General features: G+C 41.4%; 1 protein-coding gene across 2 annotated transcripts in view; it reads right to left on the bottom strand.

The window, feature by feature from the left end:
• RPRD1B (regulation of nuclear pre-mRNA domain containing 1B) overlaps positions 1-16,529 on the bottom strand; it is a 60,022-nt gene that overhangs the window by 16,390 nt on the left and 27,103 nt on the right. Inside the window, exon 6 of one of the 2 annotated variants that reach the window (XM_054467813.2) lies at positions 9,795-9,970. The exons of the other annotated variant lie outside the window; for it this stretch is intronic. Within the exon in view, the coding sequence (XP_054323788.1) occupies positions 9,795-9,970 (176 nt within the window). The remainder of the gene's footprint in view (positions 1-9,794; positions 9,971-16,529) is intronic. 2 annotated transcript variants of the gene reach the window in all.

The raw sequence follows: 16,529 nt of genomic DNA, 5'->3' as shown, positions 1-16,529 counted from the left end.
GAAAGGCTGCTGGTAAATTTTTGTTGCATTGAAGTTTGCAAAGTTATTGTGCTTGAAATTCTCAAAGTAGCTACTGGCAGAATTAAGCAAAGAGAGCTGATCATACTTCTTCCTACAGATGTTTAAAGATAAAGGACCTCAATAAGGAAAAAAACAAATAAGGAGGCTTGCACAGCCATCATGACAGCTGGCTAGTACCATCCTCTTCACATAAAGCATGACGTATCTTTGGGGTTCATGGCTTTCATCTGCAAAGGTTTCACTTGACTCCTGATTATAACCAGAATACTTTGCCCTGGTCTCAGAAAATGATTCTTTCTGATCTATTTCAAGTCTAACATTTTAGAGACAGAAAAACAAAGTCAGAGATTAACTTCCAAGATTGCAAAGTATGCCACAATCCAATTTTAATTTTCTTCAAAATCCCAATTTTAAGTGGGAGTAGAAGGCCCACCTTAACAGTAGTAGGAACATTCATAAAGACTAAAATAGAACCTTGCTCAAAATAACTTGCACCCACTAGGTCAAATAGGCAGCTCAAATTTCTGCAATCTGAACCTTGCTCTCAAAATTATGCTCACTCAAGTCAATGTTATAGTAGAAGTATGTGCTATTTTCACACAGCTGTCTCAAATGTAAACAAGATCATTTAAAAGCCAGAAGAGAGCTCCATTAGTCTAATTAAACTATTCTGTGTTTACTCCTTCATAAAACAAAAGACTAATCCTTAACTTGTATAGAGGTTTATACAAAATAAGCTCACAATGAAGTCCTAGACTGATTAAGATGCTTTGGAAAAGACAAGAACTCCTACAGCAGGAACGCATTCTGGTGGCAGAGACCGTGAAATGTATATGACCTTCAGTGTACTTAAAAGAAAAGCAGACATCTGCACATATACATAGAACCACTTCTAGAAATCTACAAGAAAATAATCCAAATACTGAAAGTTAGTAGCCTAAAGCTAAGAGACAGAGACAGAAACATACAAGTGCTCAATACAAATAATCATTGACTATCCAACCACCGGTATTCAAGCAATCATTTACAATGTTTATAAAGTTTTTATTTACAAGGAAAAATAATCATGTTAAGAAAAAAGCATGACAGAAAATTATCTGCACGTTATCATTCAGTTTAATTTTAAACTAAGAGGAAAAGGAAATATGCAAAAATTAAAAATAGTTATCTCTGGGTAATGAAACTAATTTTCTTCTTTATACTTATTTGCTAAGTTTCCTCTGATGTATTACTTTTACAATCAAAAAAAGAAAAAAAACAAAAACAAAAACCCTGAGTACTAGTTGAATCAGAGTGAATGTTCTGGCAGGCAGGAGTAATAAGAGGCCCAGGTGCTGTTTTAACTTCATATTATATGCATTTCATAAATATGAAAAATTAGTGCTACATACACCAGCTGAAACTCAGTGGCACTGTTCCATCAAGCAGGGGTTACACTGCCTACAGAAGTTGGGCTACAAATATGAAAACGGTACTATGGATAAAGGCATGAATTCTTGCTGAGAAAGCCTTAAAACCGTGTCACTTTTTCAATGTAAAGTCTCAAAGTCTCAAATGTTGGCAAATCATGTTCTTAAGTCACTAAGTATGTGAAGTACATTATAACGTGGCATTATTTTCCTGGAGTGAAAAATAAGTATCATAGGTTTCACATTGTAATAAAGAAACACACACACACCCAACAGATAAAAGCTCCAGCTGTAAATTGGGCCTGAGCAACAGGGTCAGTAGACTAAAATGAATAAAAGAAATCCAAGGAACTCCAAATCACTCACAGAAGCCCACGCATCAACTCAATAAAAGTCCTCACATATTGGAGGGAAACCGGTGGAAAAAAAGAAAAGTAAAAAGAAAGAAAACTCCCACATCAAAGTAGGGGATGGAAAGGCAAGGGAGAGCAGTGAGCACACTACGGCCTGCTTCATGGGAAGGGACAGAGTGCAAGGCCCCGTAATCACTTGGCAGCAGAATGACCTGTTTCAACAACTATTCTAACAACCTGGGTGCTGATAGAGCTGCCAGCCTAGGGAGGACAGAGCTGAATACTACGGAAGGGCAGTGAGTTTAGGGGACTGAGGGGAGGGGGCCAGCACTAGGCAGGGCCTCTCAGCTCCCAGGAGAACACAGTGGATGATCACTGTAGTTAGGAGTCAGAAGATCCAGGTACTGGTCCTCACTGGCTTCCTCTGTGACCCTGAAGTGCTCATATAAACCCAAGGGCTCTTACCTAAAATGACGATTAGATCACCGGCTCCCATCTGTCCTTCCCGTAATGGGACACTGAGATACTGGCTTTGATCATCATAGGAAAGACGAATTTACTCCAAAGTTGACAACAAAGGAGCTCTCTATCTCCCCCTAGTGCCTGGCCTAATATTGAAACAAAAGCTTCTAACCATCTGTACCCTGCAGGGAGGTGCTGCCAAAAAACAACAATCTGCCATCGTTTTGGTTTAGCACCCCCTCAACCGTAGCCAAAGAATTTCTCAAGTTGTTATAACCACAATCAAACAGAAATATGAAGAATCATAAGGCAATGTTGGATTCTGAACCATTTCCCCCTTCCCAGCTGTATTGTCTGAAGTCAGAGGCTCTACTCCTGAGTAGTCATTACAGCCAAGGGGGAGGTGCCAAGCGAGGAGAAACACCAGCAGCTTTAAGTTCGTGAGCCAATTTCTCCCCTCCTATCAGAGCAAGAGCATGAGCATGGGTACAGCGAGGCAGGTACTTAGAACCTTGGTGGCAGAGTAGGTTCTTTCACACTTAGAATGCTTTCATGCAATCATTTTATGACCCCACATAAAATGTCATTTCTCTACAACAAGATTCTGGGGAATTGTTTAAATGATTAAACTTTGGCTACTATTCTGTGTAAGATGTCTTCCTGCTGTTGATGTTGCAGAATCAAAATTCTGAAATCAAAACAAAAGTACACATCTGATGAAGTTACCAGATGTCTGCCTTGGACTCTATTCTGGTCTGCAGCTAACTCTCTCTCTCTCTAGGTTTCTTCACCAATTCAGAAGTCTGATTATATGATCTCTAAGGTTCTGTCCAGCTCAATGATCCTGCTAATCACTTTACTTAGATATCCAGGCCTCTATGTGTCACTTTACTTTGTAAAGCTGATGTTGTGACTGTGCCCTGGTGACTCTGTTGAGTCCATACACAAAATACTCATATCTTCTAGAGGTGGGGGTTAACACTATTGAAAGGTGATACCACTGCCCTCCATCTGTGGTCCCAAAACCTAGACAGGGCCTTTATAGTATCAAATGCATCAGTAAATGACACTCTCCTAGAGTGCTTTTTAAAATTCTGCAGCAGAAATTGAAGACTTAAATAAATGTGAAGACATCCCCTGTTCATGAGCTGAAACACTTAAGATTGCTAAAATGGCAATACTCCCCAAAGTGACCCGCAGACTCAATGCATTCCCTAGTAAAACTTCAATTACCTTTTTTGCAGAAATGGAAAAGGTGATTGTTAAATTCATAGGGAATTGCAAGCGATCCTAAATAGCCAAAACAATACTGAAAAAGAACTCTGAGGACTCATACTTACTGATTTTAAAACTTACTACAAAACTACAGTGATGGAGATAGTGTGGTATGAGCATAGGATAGACATATACATTAATGGAACAGAACTGAGAATCCAGAAATAAACCAATACATCTGTGACCAATTGATTTTTGACAAGGGTGCTGGGTATTCAGGTGGAGTAAAAGAGTAGTCTCTTCAACAAATGGTGCTGGGACAAACAGATATCTACAGGCAAAAGAATCAAGTTGGTGCCCCCCACATCACACCACATACAAAAACTAACTCAAAACAGATTAAGAACGTAAATTTAAGACATAAAATTATAAAACTCCTAGAAGAAAATACAGAAAAAAATTGTCATGACCTGGGATTGGCAACAGATTATTACATGTGACACCAAAAGCATGAGCAACAACAACAAAAATAGATGAATTGGAACTCATAAAAATAAAAAACTTTTACACATCAAAGGATATTACCTAGAAAGTGAAGACAACTTATAGGAGAAAATAGTTGCAAATCATATATGTGATAAAGGTATATTATCCAGAATATATAAAGAACTTTTACAACTCGAAAAAAGCAAATAACCCAATTTGAAAATGGGCAAAGGAATTGAACACACATTTCTCCAAAGATACATAAACAGCCGACAAGCATACTGAAAGATGATCAGTATCGTTAGTAATTAGCAAAATGCAAATCAAAACCACAATGAGATAAACCTGCACATGTAGCTTGTCGAAAATAAAGAGACAACAACAAATGCTGACAAGGATGTGGAGAAACCGGAACCCATGCACATATGTAAAATGATGTAGCGGCTGTGGAAAACAGTCTGATGGCTCCTCAAAATGTTAAACATAGAATTACCATATGACCCAGCAATTCCACTCCTAGATTTATACATACCCAACAGAAATGAAAAGATATGGCCACACAAAAACCTCCACATGACTGTTTATAGCAACACTATTCATAAGAGCCAAAAGGTGGAAACAACTCAAATGTCCATAGACAGGTTGTAAACTGTGTCACATCCATACAACAGATTAGTGTTCTACTATAAAAGAGATGAAGTACTGATATATGCTACAACACGGGATGAATCTTGAAAACCTCGTGCTAAGTGAAAGAAGCCAGACACAATTATGTTTTGGAACTTGATACAATACTTTGAATGTACTAAATGCCACCAAAATGTGTGCACTTTGAAGTGCATGGTTAATTTACGTTATATGAATTTCACCTCAACCAAAACAATAAATCTGCAGCTTGGAACAAATTTCTCAAGAGCTCTTCCCTGTGTGGCATATCATCTTTGTGTGTGTGTACCATGTGGCATGTGTGTCAACACAGGACTATCTCCTTTCAGTTCTAGATCACTGACAGTCAGACACCACGATCTGAATAAAATTCACAGTTAAGGCCAGGCATGGAGGCACATGCCTGTAATTCCAACACTTTGGGAGGCCAAGGCAGGTGGATCACCTGAGACCAGGAGTTCGAGACCAACCTGCCCAACATGGCAAAACCCCATCTCTACTAAAAATACAAAAATTAGCTGGGTGTGGTGGCATGCGCCTGTAGTCCCAGCTACTCAGGAGGCTGAGGCACAAGAATCACTTGAATACGGGAGGCAGTGAGCTCAGATTGCTCTACTGCACTCTAGCCCTGGGCAACAGAGCAAGAGTCTGTCTCAAAAAAAAAAAAAAAAAAAAAAAAAAAAAAAAAATCACAGTTAAGGTAAAACTGCAGGTTCCTGACCTTTTTTCTTTCCTTAATACTTGTACAAATAGGTTTCTTTCTCACACACACACTCTTCCACATGCACTGATCATGCTAACAGAACGTCTGTATCATGCTTTATTCACGCTGACAAGACAGGAACCCTATCCAACCCACTCACGCTATGTCTTATGAGCTTTGAGCAGACATCTGGGAGTAATGCAGTCACCTCTGTCAACCACAAACAAAGCTTCTCTTTGCTCTGGAAGTGAAGCTGGAAGGCTTTTCTGGTATCTTTGGCCTTTGCCTTTCTGAATGGGCTTTCTTCTATACCCTCCACATTCTCTAACCTCCTCTTTGGGCTGCCATTTGTGCTTCCTTCCACGCGCCTTCTCCATTTCTAGGTTTTCTCATGTTCATGACAAAAACATTACCCACAGATTTTCAGCAGCATTCCTTCCACCCTTGCCTGGTGTTTAAGGGCCAACATCATAGGCCAAAGTCAATCATGACACCCTGAAGCAAAAGTCAAAAACAAACAAACGAACAAAAAAAGATGATTATCTCAGAACAAAGCATAATTCTACTTAAAGGAAAAAAGAAAAGTAGTACAAAGGAGAAAACCTACAGAAACTTCTAAAAATGGTTACCTTTCCGTACTAACATATTATTTACAACCAATCATTAAATCAGATTTGTTAAGCCACTTTAATGCAACCTTAAAAAAAAAACCCTTTTCTCTATAGAAAAAGGTTACATCAAGTGATGGATTTCAGTCACAGACCAAATATTTATTTCAGTCACAGACCAAATATGTTCCTGGCACTGTGAGAGCACTCAAAGAGCATACAGTCTAGCAAACTTTGGGAGACCTGCTGAAGGCACTGCAGTTTCAGAAACTGTCCATGATTTGATAATTCTCACATTTTTAATAAGCATCTGATCAAATTATTATTAGCATCTTCATTTTTTTTCTTGGTCTATTTCAAGGTAGACACAAGTGAGAATATTTTCCTTACTGACAACCTTTCTTGAATTCTACCTTAACCCCTTGTTTGCTGCTATTTCCCCCTGACTAGAGCATAAGCCCTTTGAGGGGAGAAGTGCATCATGCCCATCTTTGTACATCTGGCTGGCACAGGCTTTGCTGACTCCCTGAATGAATACGTAGCTTCTTAAAGAGCACAGACCTTAATCTCCCACTGGTGGTCTCCAGCACCTCCTTCCCACATCTGCCTTTGTCTTTCTTCAGATACCTGTCTGGTCCAGTCTAACTGTTCCCCATTTATAAACACGCTTCTCTTCTTCAACTGCTAGTCCCTTTTATAAAAAGGTTTTATTGCCTGACAGTAAGTTTGGACTTACCTTAAACCACCATCAGAATCGCCAAATGCCTCCTTAATCTACATTATGTACGATCAAGTGGTTTGGTTTTATGTCCACCTGTGTTTTTTATGCCAGAATATGATTTCCTTGAGGGAAGAAACACAATCTCTTACTTTGAGCCGTAATTCCCTCTCCTACATCCTAGGCTCTGAATCATCCCACGCCCTATCCTGATATGCAGGAGCCACCGACATAAAATTCCCAAGTGAAAGAGAAAAAGATGCTTATTACATAAAGCAAGATACGAAGTTAAAAAGGAAAGCACAAAAAACCTAAGTATATTAGAGCTTTGGGAAGAAAACAGACTCCCAAGCAAATAAAAACTTCTCCAAAGAGTTCTGAGAATTTCATGTATGTATACGCTAAAGGCAATGAAAGGATTAAAAAATAAAATCTTTAATTAGCATTCTGATTTGGAAGTTTTAAAACGGACTGGCTGTGTTACAAAAATGAATGTTAAAAAAGTGGGTAAACTTTATGTACTGCCCCATCACGCAGAGAGACTTTTTGGGCAATCTGCAGGAATTCACAGTACTCACGCATCTTTCAAGTGGCATACATTTATCAAGTTGGGCCACCACATGGATGTGATGGGACAGGACCAGTCTATTACAAAATGTGAGAGAAAAATCTTAGGTTCAGGAGAGCAGACTGCCTACATTTTTAGCAAGCGTGGATAAATAAAAGAACTAAAACCATCTCTCAAATCTTATACTGTGAAGCAGCCAGATCACTTGACGTCAGGAGTTCAAGACCAGCCTGGCCAATATGGTGAAACTCTGTCTCTGCTAAAAATAAAAAAAATTAGCCGGGCGTGGTAGTACATGCCTATAATCCCAGCTACTCAGGAGGCTGAGACGGGGGATTGGTTGAGCCTGGGAGGTGGAGGCTGCAGTGAGCTGAGATCACGTCACTGCACTCCAACCTGAGTGACTGAGCGAGACTCCATCTCAGAAAAAAAACCTTATATTGTATCTAGTCATTTGCTTTCTTTAATGCAGCAAATCGGCTCCATTTTTTACAATAAATGGTTCTGCTCATGTGCCTCAGAGACATGGTTTGAGATAAGAACCTTCAGTTCAGACTCTGTACTTTGGTTCCAGTGGTGGGGCCTTTCTGTTCCACTTCTTCAGCAATGGAATGCCAGCCCCATTCCACTGAATGAACCGGGCAGAGCAATGCAGACGGGAAAGTTACAGAACGCATCCAAAGCTCTAATCTGTTTCTCCATCTTAATGCCCTCTCGTGGTGTCCAGCAAACCACTAGTTCTACAAAAACCAGACTGATTCCCCAACAATACACAGAGCAGAGTGCAACTGTGGGGAGGGAAAACAGAACAAAGAGTTAACCAGCTCTACCAACCCGATCTCCTCAAAGACTCTGTCCTCTATGGTTGCTTGCAACGTTCTACCCAGCAACAGCTGCTCATGATAATCAATGTCTGACAGATCAGAGAAAGCCCTTAATGTGTCGCCAAGGGGCAGTTCAACAGATGGCATGGTGACTTACAACCAGAATCATTAATTACACTCTCTTATTAGTCCCGGGGCACAGTGCTGAAAATGCTTCCTCAGTGAAAGATGAGCATTTCAGATAAATGACCGTCTGGTACTGCCTGTAAAACTCCCTTTAGGATCTCTGGTCAGTGCCGATGTCTAAATCTAAGCCGTAGGATTTTTACAGCCCTTTCCCATCTTCCACATTCAAGCAGGCTACGAACGTGAAGTTCCTGCTACCACTACACAACACAGTTCCCAGAATCACTGCAGGTAAGGATACGGTAAAAAGTGCCTGCCACTCATTTCCCCTCAAGTCAGATGACCGTGCTGAAAGGCAAATACAATGATCTCAGCCTCAGAGCTAGCTCAATGTTCCCTCCTTCTGTGCCAGAGCACGTTTCCTGAGCACGGAGGTGACATGGCTCTCCCTGTCCCTTGTCTACTCTGAGTGGGATTTAAGAAGTATTTCTTGAAATACAACATGACTGGCTCTCTAACTCAGAAGTGTCCTCCTTCACAAAACCACTGGCTGCAACTCTTTTCCATATCTCTTAAAAAAAGAAGAGCAGACATTCCTGAAAAGGAAGTGCAGCAGCCCAGGGCAGCAAAAGTTCCCAAACATCCACAGTGCTGGCTCTGTTATCCCACGGGACCAAGTACTGAGGGTAAACCACCATGTACTTAATTACAAAGCCAAACAAGTGTATGGTGAGGAAATGTTTCTGAACTCCCTCCCCAAGGTCACTCGGACTAATGTCCTCAACCCAGGGTAGAAATGTGGTCTTCTTCTACAGTTTTGAGAACTGTGCTATATAAATACTACTGTGAAATTTAAGAGCTAATTACAGATAGATCTTGGAGGCAGACAACTTCTTGGCCGCAGCATGGATAAAGTCAGAAATAAACCTCCGAACAGCTGGGTGAGGTGGCTCACGCCTGTAATCCCAGCACTTTGGGAGGCTAAGATGGGCGGATCATGAGGTCAGGTGATCAAGACCATCCTGGCTAACACGGTGAAACCCCGTCTCCACTAAAAATACAAAAAATTAGCCAGGCGTGGTGGTGGACGCCTGTAGTTCCAGCTACTTGGGAGGCTGAGGCAGGAGAATGGCATGAACCTGGGAGGCAGAGCTTGCAGTGAGCCGAGATGGCACCACTGCACTCCAGCCTGGGGGATGGAGCGAGATTCCGTCTTGAAAAAAAAAGAAATAAACCTCCAAATGACTTGAAAGAAACATTTTTCAGCACTTCCCGAATACTACCAAACATACTCTTTGGTTTTCACTGATTTGCTATTCTTTTTGTACCTCAATTCGTAATTTTTTTTTTTAAAACATGAGTTCAAATGAAAGCAATATTAAGATCCTAAGGCTGTGATTAAGAGTTCACTGTTTGTTTCCTACAATCCAGTTTGTTCTGTCCTGGACAATAAGAACATGACTTCAATTTTTAACTGGGCTCAAATAGTTACAGTATCTGATGGATGTTCAGAATTCACATCTTGAATTTTTAAACAATAAAAATGTTGTTAATTAAAGCATAATAAAAACCTCCTAATGTGGGCTACAGGAAGGGAGACGTGAGCAGTCTGGGTCTGCCTTTCAATGCACTCACCTCTAGCTTTTTCTCCTTCTCCGACAAAACATCTTTCTGATTCTGGGTATACTCCACCAACATCCGAGCCAGCTGGCGACGGTCCTCCAGTTCTGCCGCCAGGCGCCCATTATATTCTGCTAGTAACAGACATGCTTCATCTACTGTTTTTGAAAGACGTTCAGCTGCCTCTTTGTCTAAGTACAAATGAGACCAAAAAATAGAGAAAATATACAAATCACATAGGTATGATTACAAACGTTTCTGGGGGAGGTTAACGGTTTCTCTCCCAATATACAGTCTGAGAATAAGCCAGAACCTGTGGACAAACAATGAGTTGATTGAGCAAGAAATCCAAAGGCATTCACTCTGTCAACAAGACAGGACACTACTCAATTACCTGAAGTGAGGAAGTTGTATATGGGGGGAATCTGGAAAAGGCTTTCTAAATGCCTGTTCCTGCAAAAGCTCTCCTGACAAAACAAGCATAAAGAGATACTGAAGATCACCTGTGAAAAAATCATTCCTTGTCTCTGAGAATTTCAAGTGCTTTCATTTATATTACAGTTGGCCCCTATATCTGTGAGTTCTGTATCTGTGGATTCAACCAACCATGAATGGAAAATACTCAGACCAAAAAACCCCACAAACCAATAAAAATAACAATTAAAAACCCACAATTTTAAAAATACAGAATAACAACTATTTACATAGCATTTACATTGCATTAGCTATGATAAGTAATCTAGAGAGTATTTAAAGTATATGGGAAGATGTTCGTTGGTTATAGACAAATCCGACACCATTTTATTATTTAAGGGCCTTGAGCAACCTTGGATTTTGGTATCCTCAGAAGGTCTTGGAACCAAACCCCCATGGATATGGTGGGACCACTGTATTTCATTAAGTAGTCTTTTTACTTTCCACTGGAATAAAAAATAGCATGCACTTATTTCTTGGGTGTGGGAACTAAGACCCCCTCCCTGCCAAAAAAAAAACCAAAACTACATGACAGGTTTCTATATGCAGTGAGCTGAGATGCTGGGACTCGAAGCCAGATCTCTAAAATGATCTATAGTACTCTGTCTCTTAAACTACGTAAGCCTTGGACCTGGGGATGAACTTCTTCCTACATTCGACAAAATGTAAAGTCTGATAAGAAAGAGGTTTTTAAATGTTTCTGAACATGACCCACAGCAGAAATACACTTATGTAAATACACAGAAAAATGAAAGCAGCATTTCATAAAATACCCATTCTTACTATGTGTGCTCTATCTTCTATTTTATCCCCCCTTTTTTTTTTTGAGATGGTGTCTTGCTCTGTCACCCAGGCTGGAGTGCAGTGGCATGATCTCGGCTCACTGCAAGCTCCGCCTCCCAGGTTCATGGCATTCTCCTGCCTCAGCCTCCCGAGTAGCTGGGACTACAGGCCCCCGCCACCACGCTCATCTAATTTTTTTGTATTTTTAGTAGAGACAAGGTTTCACTGTGTTAGCCAGGATGACTTTATTCCATTTTTCAAAAACTGTTGGTCATCAGCTACCAGACTGACTTCATATCCAATTAATGGGTTGTAACTCATGCTTTGGGGGTGGAAAAACATTAAGGGTATTTTTGGGAAGAAGTGATGAACAAAGGCTCATAATTAAGAAATGAGAAGAAACAAAAGCAGGATCTGTATTTACAAAGAACTGATATAATTAATTATGTGTGGGTGGTGGTGAGATTAGAATTTTAAATATGTATACCTCATTTTTAAGAGGCCTGAATGAATCAAAAGAGTAGGTTGGTGCTTTGAAACAAAGGGCACCAGAGACTCCGGCAGTACCATGGGACAGTTCCATGACACTCCCTATGCATACAGGCTGTCAGAGGTGAGAGCTCGCATTCTCCTGGGGAACTAGGATTTAAGAATTCCCAACACAGTATCTCTGGCAAATAGCCATCTGGCTTTTCGATGCCTTCTTAATGTGAATATTGCAAGAGGAACCGCTGAAGGATTCCAGATTGGGTGTGATGCCAAAGATTAGGCACCTCTACCCTCCCCAGGGATGGGAAACAAAAGAATGTCCTTGGTGAAGGGGGAAGAAGTGAGCGGAACGGAACACAAAGGAAAGAGATCTCCTCAGTCACAGAGGATAAAGGACCGCCAAACTTCTCCTTCCTGCTCAGGGGCTCAGTCCATGAGCAAGCTCCTGGGGTGGTTAGGTTGGTTTCAGTTTTGTTATTGCTTGACTGATCGTTTTTAAAAAATGGTTAATTCACTAAGATGTTTAGGTGCCTGTGGCAAAAAATGGCAAAAACTAATTTTTAAGATTAAAAAGAAAATCAATTTGCAGCCTCAATAACTTTTACAAAGGAAATAATTCATTTACACAAATAATTACAACCCAGAAAAGTAACTTATAATAGTTTAGTCAGTTATACAAAATACGCAGTGCAAATGCAGAAGCCAGATGCTCGCTTCGGGGGACCTACCCATGCTGTCCTCACGCTCCCTGCTCTCCTTCACCCATCAGAGTGGCAAGTGCCTCTTTCGGCCAGTCCTCCAAGTGGCATGCACATCCCATTCCCTCTTGTTTCCTCAAAGACTAAACTTCTGCAGCCGTCCCATGTCTTCTCTACCTCAGCAAATTCTCTCTCTCCCTCCTGAAGAACACCACTAGCACACAAACCTGCTGCCATGTATTCCACCCACATACCACTCTCCCACTACTGACCTGCTTCCCTGCTCCCCCTTGCAGCTAAACTCTTTTCATAGAAGTGTAGCCACCTGCTCTCCTCCTGAGCCCACCCCAATCAGGCTTTATGCCCACCAATCCTCTGCTCAAAACCTTCCAATTAGTTTAACAAATTTGAGTTCTTATAACTAGGCTCTTAGAAACAGCAGAGAATAAAAAGGACAAAAAAACTCTGCCCTCAAGTTTATATTATCAGGTAGGAAGAGAATGAATATACAATATTATGCTTACTTATCAGCTGAAGAGAACTACAGACAAAAAGAAGGCAGAGGAGAAAGGGTGGGGCACTGGAAGGGGGGGGGGTCAACATTTTCAAAAAGGTGGTCAGGGTGAGCTTCGCTAAGGTGATACGTAAACAAAGGCCTAAGAAAATGAGAACCAGCTACGTAACTATCTGGGAGGAACGTTTCAGGCAGAGGAGACAGCAAGTACAAAGGTGCTAGGAGGAAAGAGTGACTGGCAAGGAGCCCATATGACCTGACCAGTGAGTGAGGGGAAAACAGTAAAAGTCTATGCAGTAACAGAGGCCAGTGAAAGACTCTGCTTTAAAGCCAGGCAGGGGGCTCAAATCTGTAATCCCAGTGTTTTGGGAGGCCAGGATGAGAGGATTGCTTGAGTCCAGGAGTTTGAGGTTACAATGAGCTATGATCATGCCACTGACTCCAGCTTGGGCAACAGAATGAGACTGTATCTCAAAAAAAAAAAAAAAAAGGGCTCTGGCTTTTACTTTGGTGATGGGGGCAGTCGTGGGGGTGTTATGTGGAGCAGGAGACATGATCTGACTTCTACTGAAGAGGATCACTTTGATTACTATGTTGAGAATAGAATGATGGCTGAGCAAGAGGAACAAACGAAGCAGCAAGACCAGCTGGGAGGCTACTGCAATAAATCAAGTGAACACGGTAGAGACCTGTACCAGGTGGCAGTAGTAGAGGCGGTGATAGGCTATCAGATGCCGGTTTTGGTCCCAATCAACAGGAACAATGAGGGCCATTTACTGAGAAGACCATGAGTGAAACAAGTTTTAGGAAAGGTCAGAAGTTCAGTTTGGGGCAGAGTAAGCTTGAAATGCCTATCAAGATATCCAACTAATAAAACTGAGTAGGAGGTTGGATATACGGGTCTCAAGTTCAAGGTGGAAGGGTCAACACGAGATGTAAATTAGGAAATCATCCGCAGAAAAACTCTTATTTACAGTCATGAAATTGGCTGAGAATGGCTGCCGTGAAAGCAGCTAAAGAAGGGGCCAATATGAAGAGGTCAAGGAGGAGTGGAGAAACCAGCAAGGAGGCTGCACAGACACAGAAAGAAAGGAGGAAAGCTAGAATAATGCAGGGTCCTAGTTCCCACTGCTACTGCAGCAAATCACCACAAATTTAGTGGCTTAGAATATCACCAATTAATTATCTTATGCCTTATCACAGTTGCTTCCTCCATCTTCAAAGCACATCGCTCCAACCTCTGCTTCCACGGTAATACCTCCTTCTCATTCCCCCTCTCCTACCTTCCTCTTACAAGGACCCTGTGATTACACTGGGCCCTCTTAAATAATCCAGGGTAATCTCCTCATCTCAAGATATTTAATCACATCTGCCAAGTCCCTTGGCCATATAAGATTACATATACACAGGTTCTGTGGATTAAAACATGGGCGTTTGGGGGGTGGGGGGCCAGGAGGCATTATTCCAACTACTACACCAAGTGAAGAAAGTATTTTCAGGAAGAAGAAATAATCTACTGGGCCAAATACTACTGGGGTGAAGTTAAGATGGGGGCAGAGAATCCACCACTGAGTTCAGCAACAAGGAAATCATCAGCAACTGGGAGGACGGGAAGTGGAGAGACAGCACAGGCAATCCATTCAGGTGGTTTGGCTAAAAAGAACAGAGAAATGAGGCAGTAGCTAGAGGAAGACATGGGGTCAAGAAAAAAATCTTCCCAAGTGGGGGAAAAATTCATGTTTTTATGCTATTGAGAATGATCCAGTAAAGAGTAAAAAATGGAAAATGCAGGAGAAAGGGGGAGCATTGTTGGAGCAATGGCCTTGGCTAGATGGGAAGGAGCAGATCTAATACACAGAGAGGCGGGTTTAGAAAACACCATGTCCATGCAGAGAACTAGGAGGAAAAGTCAACTCAGACATGTTAGTTTTTCCCAGCCACATTCCGCTGCACAGGTTCGGGAAAGAAACAGACAAAAAGCTAAATTTAAAGAATGGTGGTTGCCAGGTGATATGGGAAGTGAAAAATGATGAGTTATTGTTTAATGGGTATAGAGTTTCAGTTTGGCAAGACGAAAAGAATTCTGGAAACTGGTTGTATAACAACATGAGAATACTTAGCACAACTAAACTGCACATCTTTACGTTTTATGTAGCTTACCATTTTATATGTAGTTTATTTTAATGTATTTTACCACAATTAAAAATCAAAATAAAACAAGTATTTTAGAAGGAAGCTATGTGAGACCTTTAGGTCAGTGAAACAGAGAAACGAAATTACATACATGGCTAGCTTTACATTAACTTGCTTGCAATTTTTGCAGATTATGATTTTGACAGTAAGAATACATGAAGTGGTCCTTTTAGTAGCAAGTATTTTTAAAATGTGATTTAACCTATTTAGGGATTTTGCCAGGAGACTACACTGAAGGGATTTTGCCAGGAGACTACAGTGAAGGGAGAAAGAGAAGAAAATGGGTTGAAGGTGTGTGTGAGGAAGTGAAAAGAGAGACTCCAATCTGAATAAAGAAGAAAATGAGGACTCGAGGGCTAGGAAGAGGTGGGGGAGGAATCAAGAGACTACGGGTCCCAGTGGGGTGAATTCCTGGGGTGGGAAAGCAGAGTGAGGGGCTGAGATGCTTCTTGCATGACTCAGAAGGCCTCGGAGCTGTGTTCTCCAACCCAGTACGCCCACTGCCTGAGGTCTTTCCCTGTGCTGCTTCCTCTGCCTGGTGGCACTTCCTTCCCTTGGATATCCTCATGGCTTGCTTCCTGATTTTTCGGGTCTCTGCTCAAGGTCATCTCATCAGAAAGACTTTCCCCAAACACCTTTAAAATACCATTAATACCGCCGGCAATCATTCTCCGCTCCCACCGCCCGGCTTTATTTTTCTTCTTGACACTTCACATGAGGGGATATAGGTAGGCCTCAAATATTTGTTGAGGGAAATATTTCATCAGTGACCTTGATTTCCTTTAGATAGATATGGAAGAAGTTAAGAGAAGCAGCCAAGTCAAGGGACTGGAGTGGGAAAATGGTGGCTTTTGGAAGACAGCGGAATGAAAGGTCTGAGCTTTTGTAAGGGGAGGAACATAGGCTTTGCAGCCTAGATTAGAATCCCAAGATCCACTACTTGTGTGACCTTGGACAAGACACCTATCTTCTCAAAGCCTCAATGTCCTCCTATGCAATATGGAGACACACATTCAGTCATCTCCAAAGACTATCACAAACAACAGAAGTACCAGTGCAAAGCCTACTGTCAATATTAGTTCATGCTTCATTCCTTCCTTTCAATTTTCCATACGGAAAGCAGGAATCGTGTCAACTGCCCCTCACTGTTTAACTAGGGAGGTCACGATTAGGGCAAAATGACATGTCTAACACACACCTGAAATTCCTGGCATTGAAGGCACTATCATCTACAGGGCTTGTCAGAGAGCAGGGCATAAATCACACAGCCCTGAATCATAATTTTTTTTCTTTTAGTAAGAGGGTTATGAGTCTAACAGACAGAATAATACCTAATCTCCCCCACCCACCCCACACGCACACAATTTGTACTATGTTTTTAACAGACCTTATTTAGAGAGCCACAGGTTGTGGCACACCAGCATTTCTGCAATAATTCCTAGAATCACTATTCAAGCTTTGACTATTTCAGAAGTTTCTTTGTTCACCATGTGAGTTATGTTTGCAAATCCCAAGATGGTAGAGCAACCAATACAACATGGAAAGTAGTCTATACCTGCAGACGTAAGTATGGCCTAGGGTTACTGCATTACAGTTATG

This window comes from Pongo pygmaeus, chromosome 21, assembly GCF_028885625.2.
Source record: "Pongo pygmaeus isolate AG05252 chromosome 21, NHGRI_mPonPyg2-v2.0_pri, whole genome shotgun sequence".
NCBI classification, from domain to species: domain Eukaryota; kingdom Metazoa; phylum Chordata; class Mammalia; order Primates; family Hominidae; genus Pongo; species Pongo pygmaeus.
The sequence above is the reverse complement of the archived record's forward strand: the minus strand, read 5'-3'. Positions and strand labels throughout refer to the sequence as shown.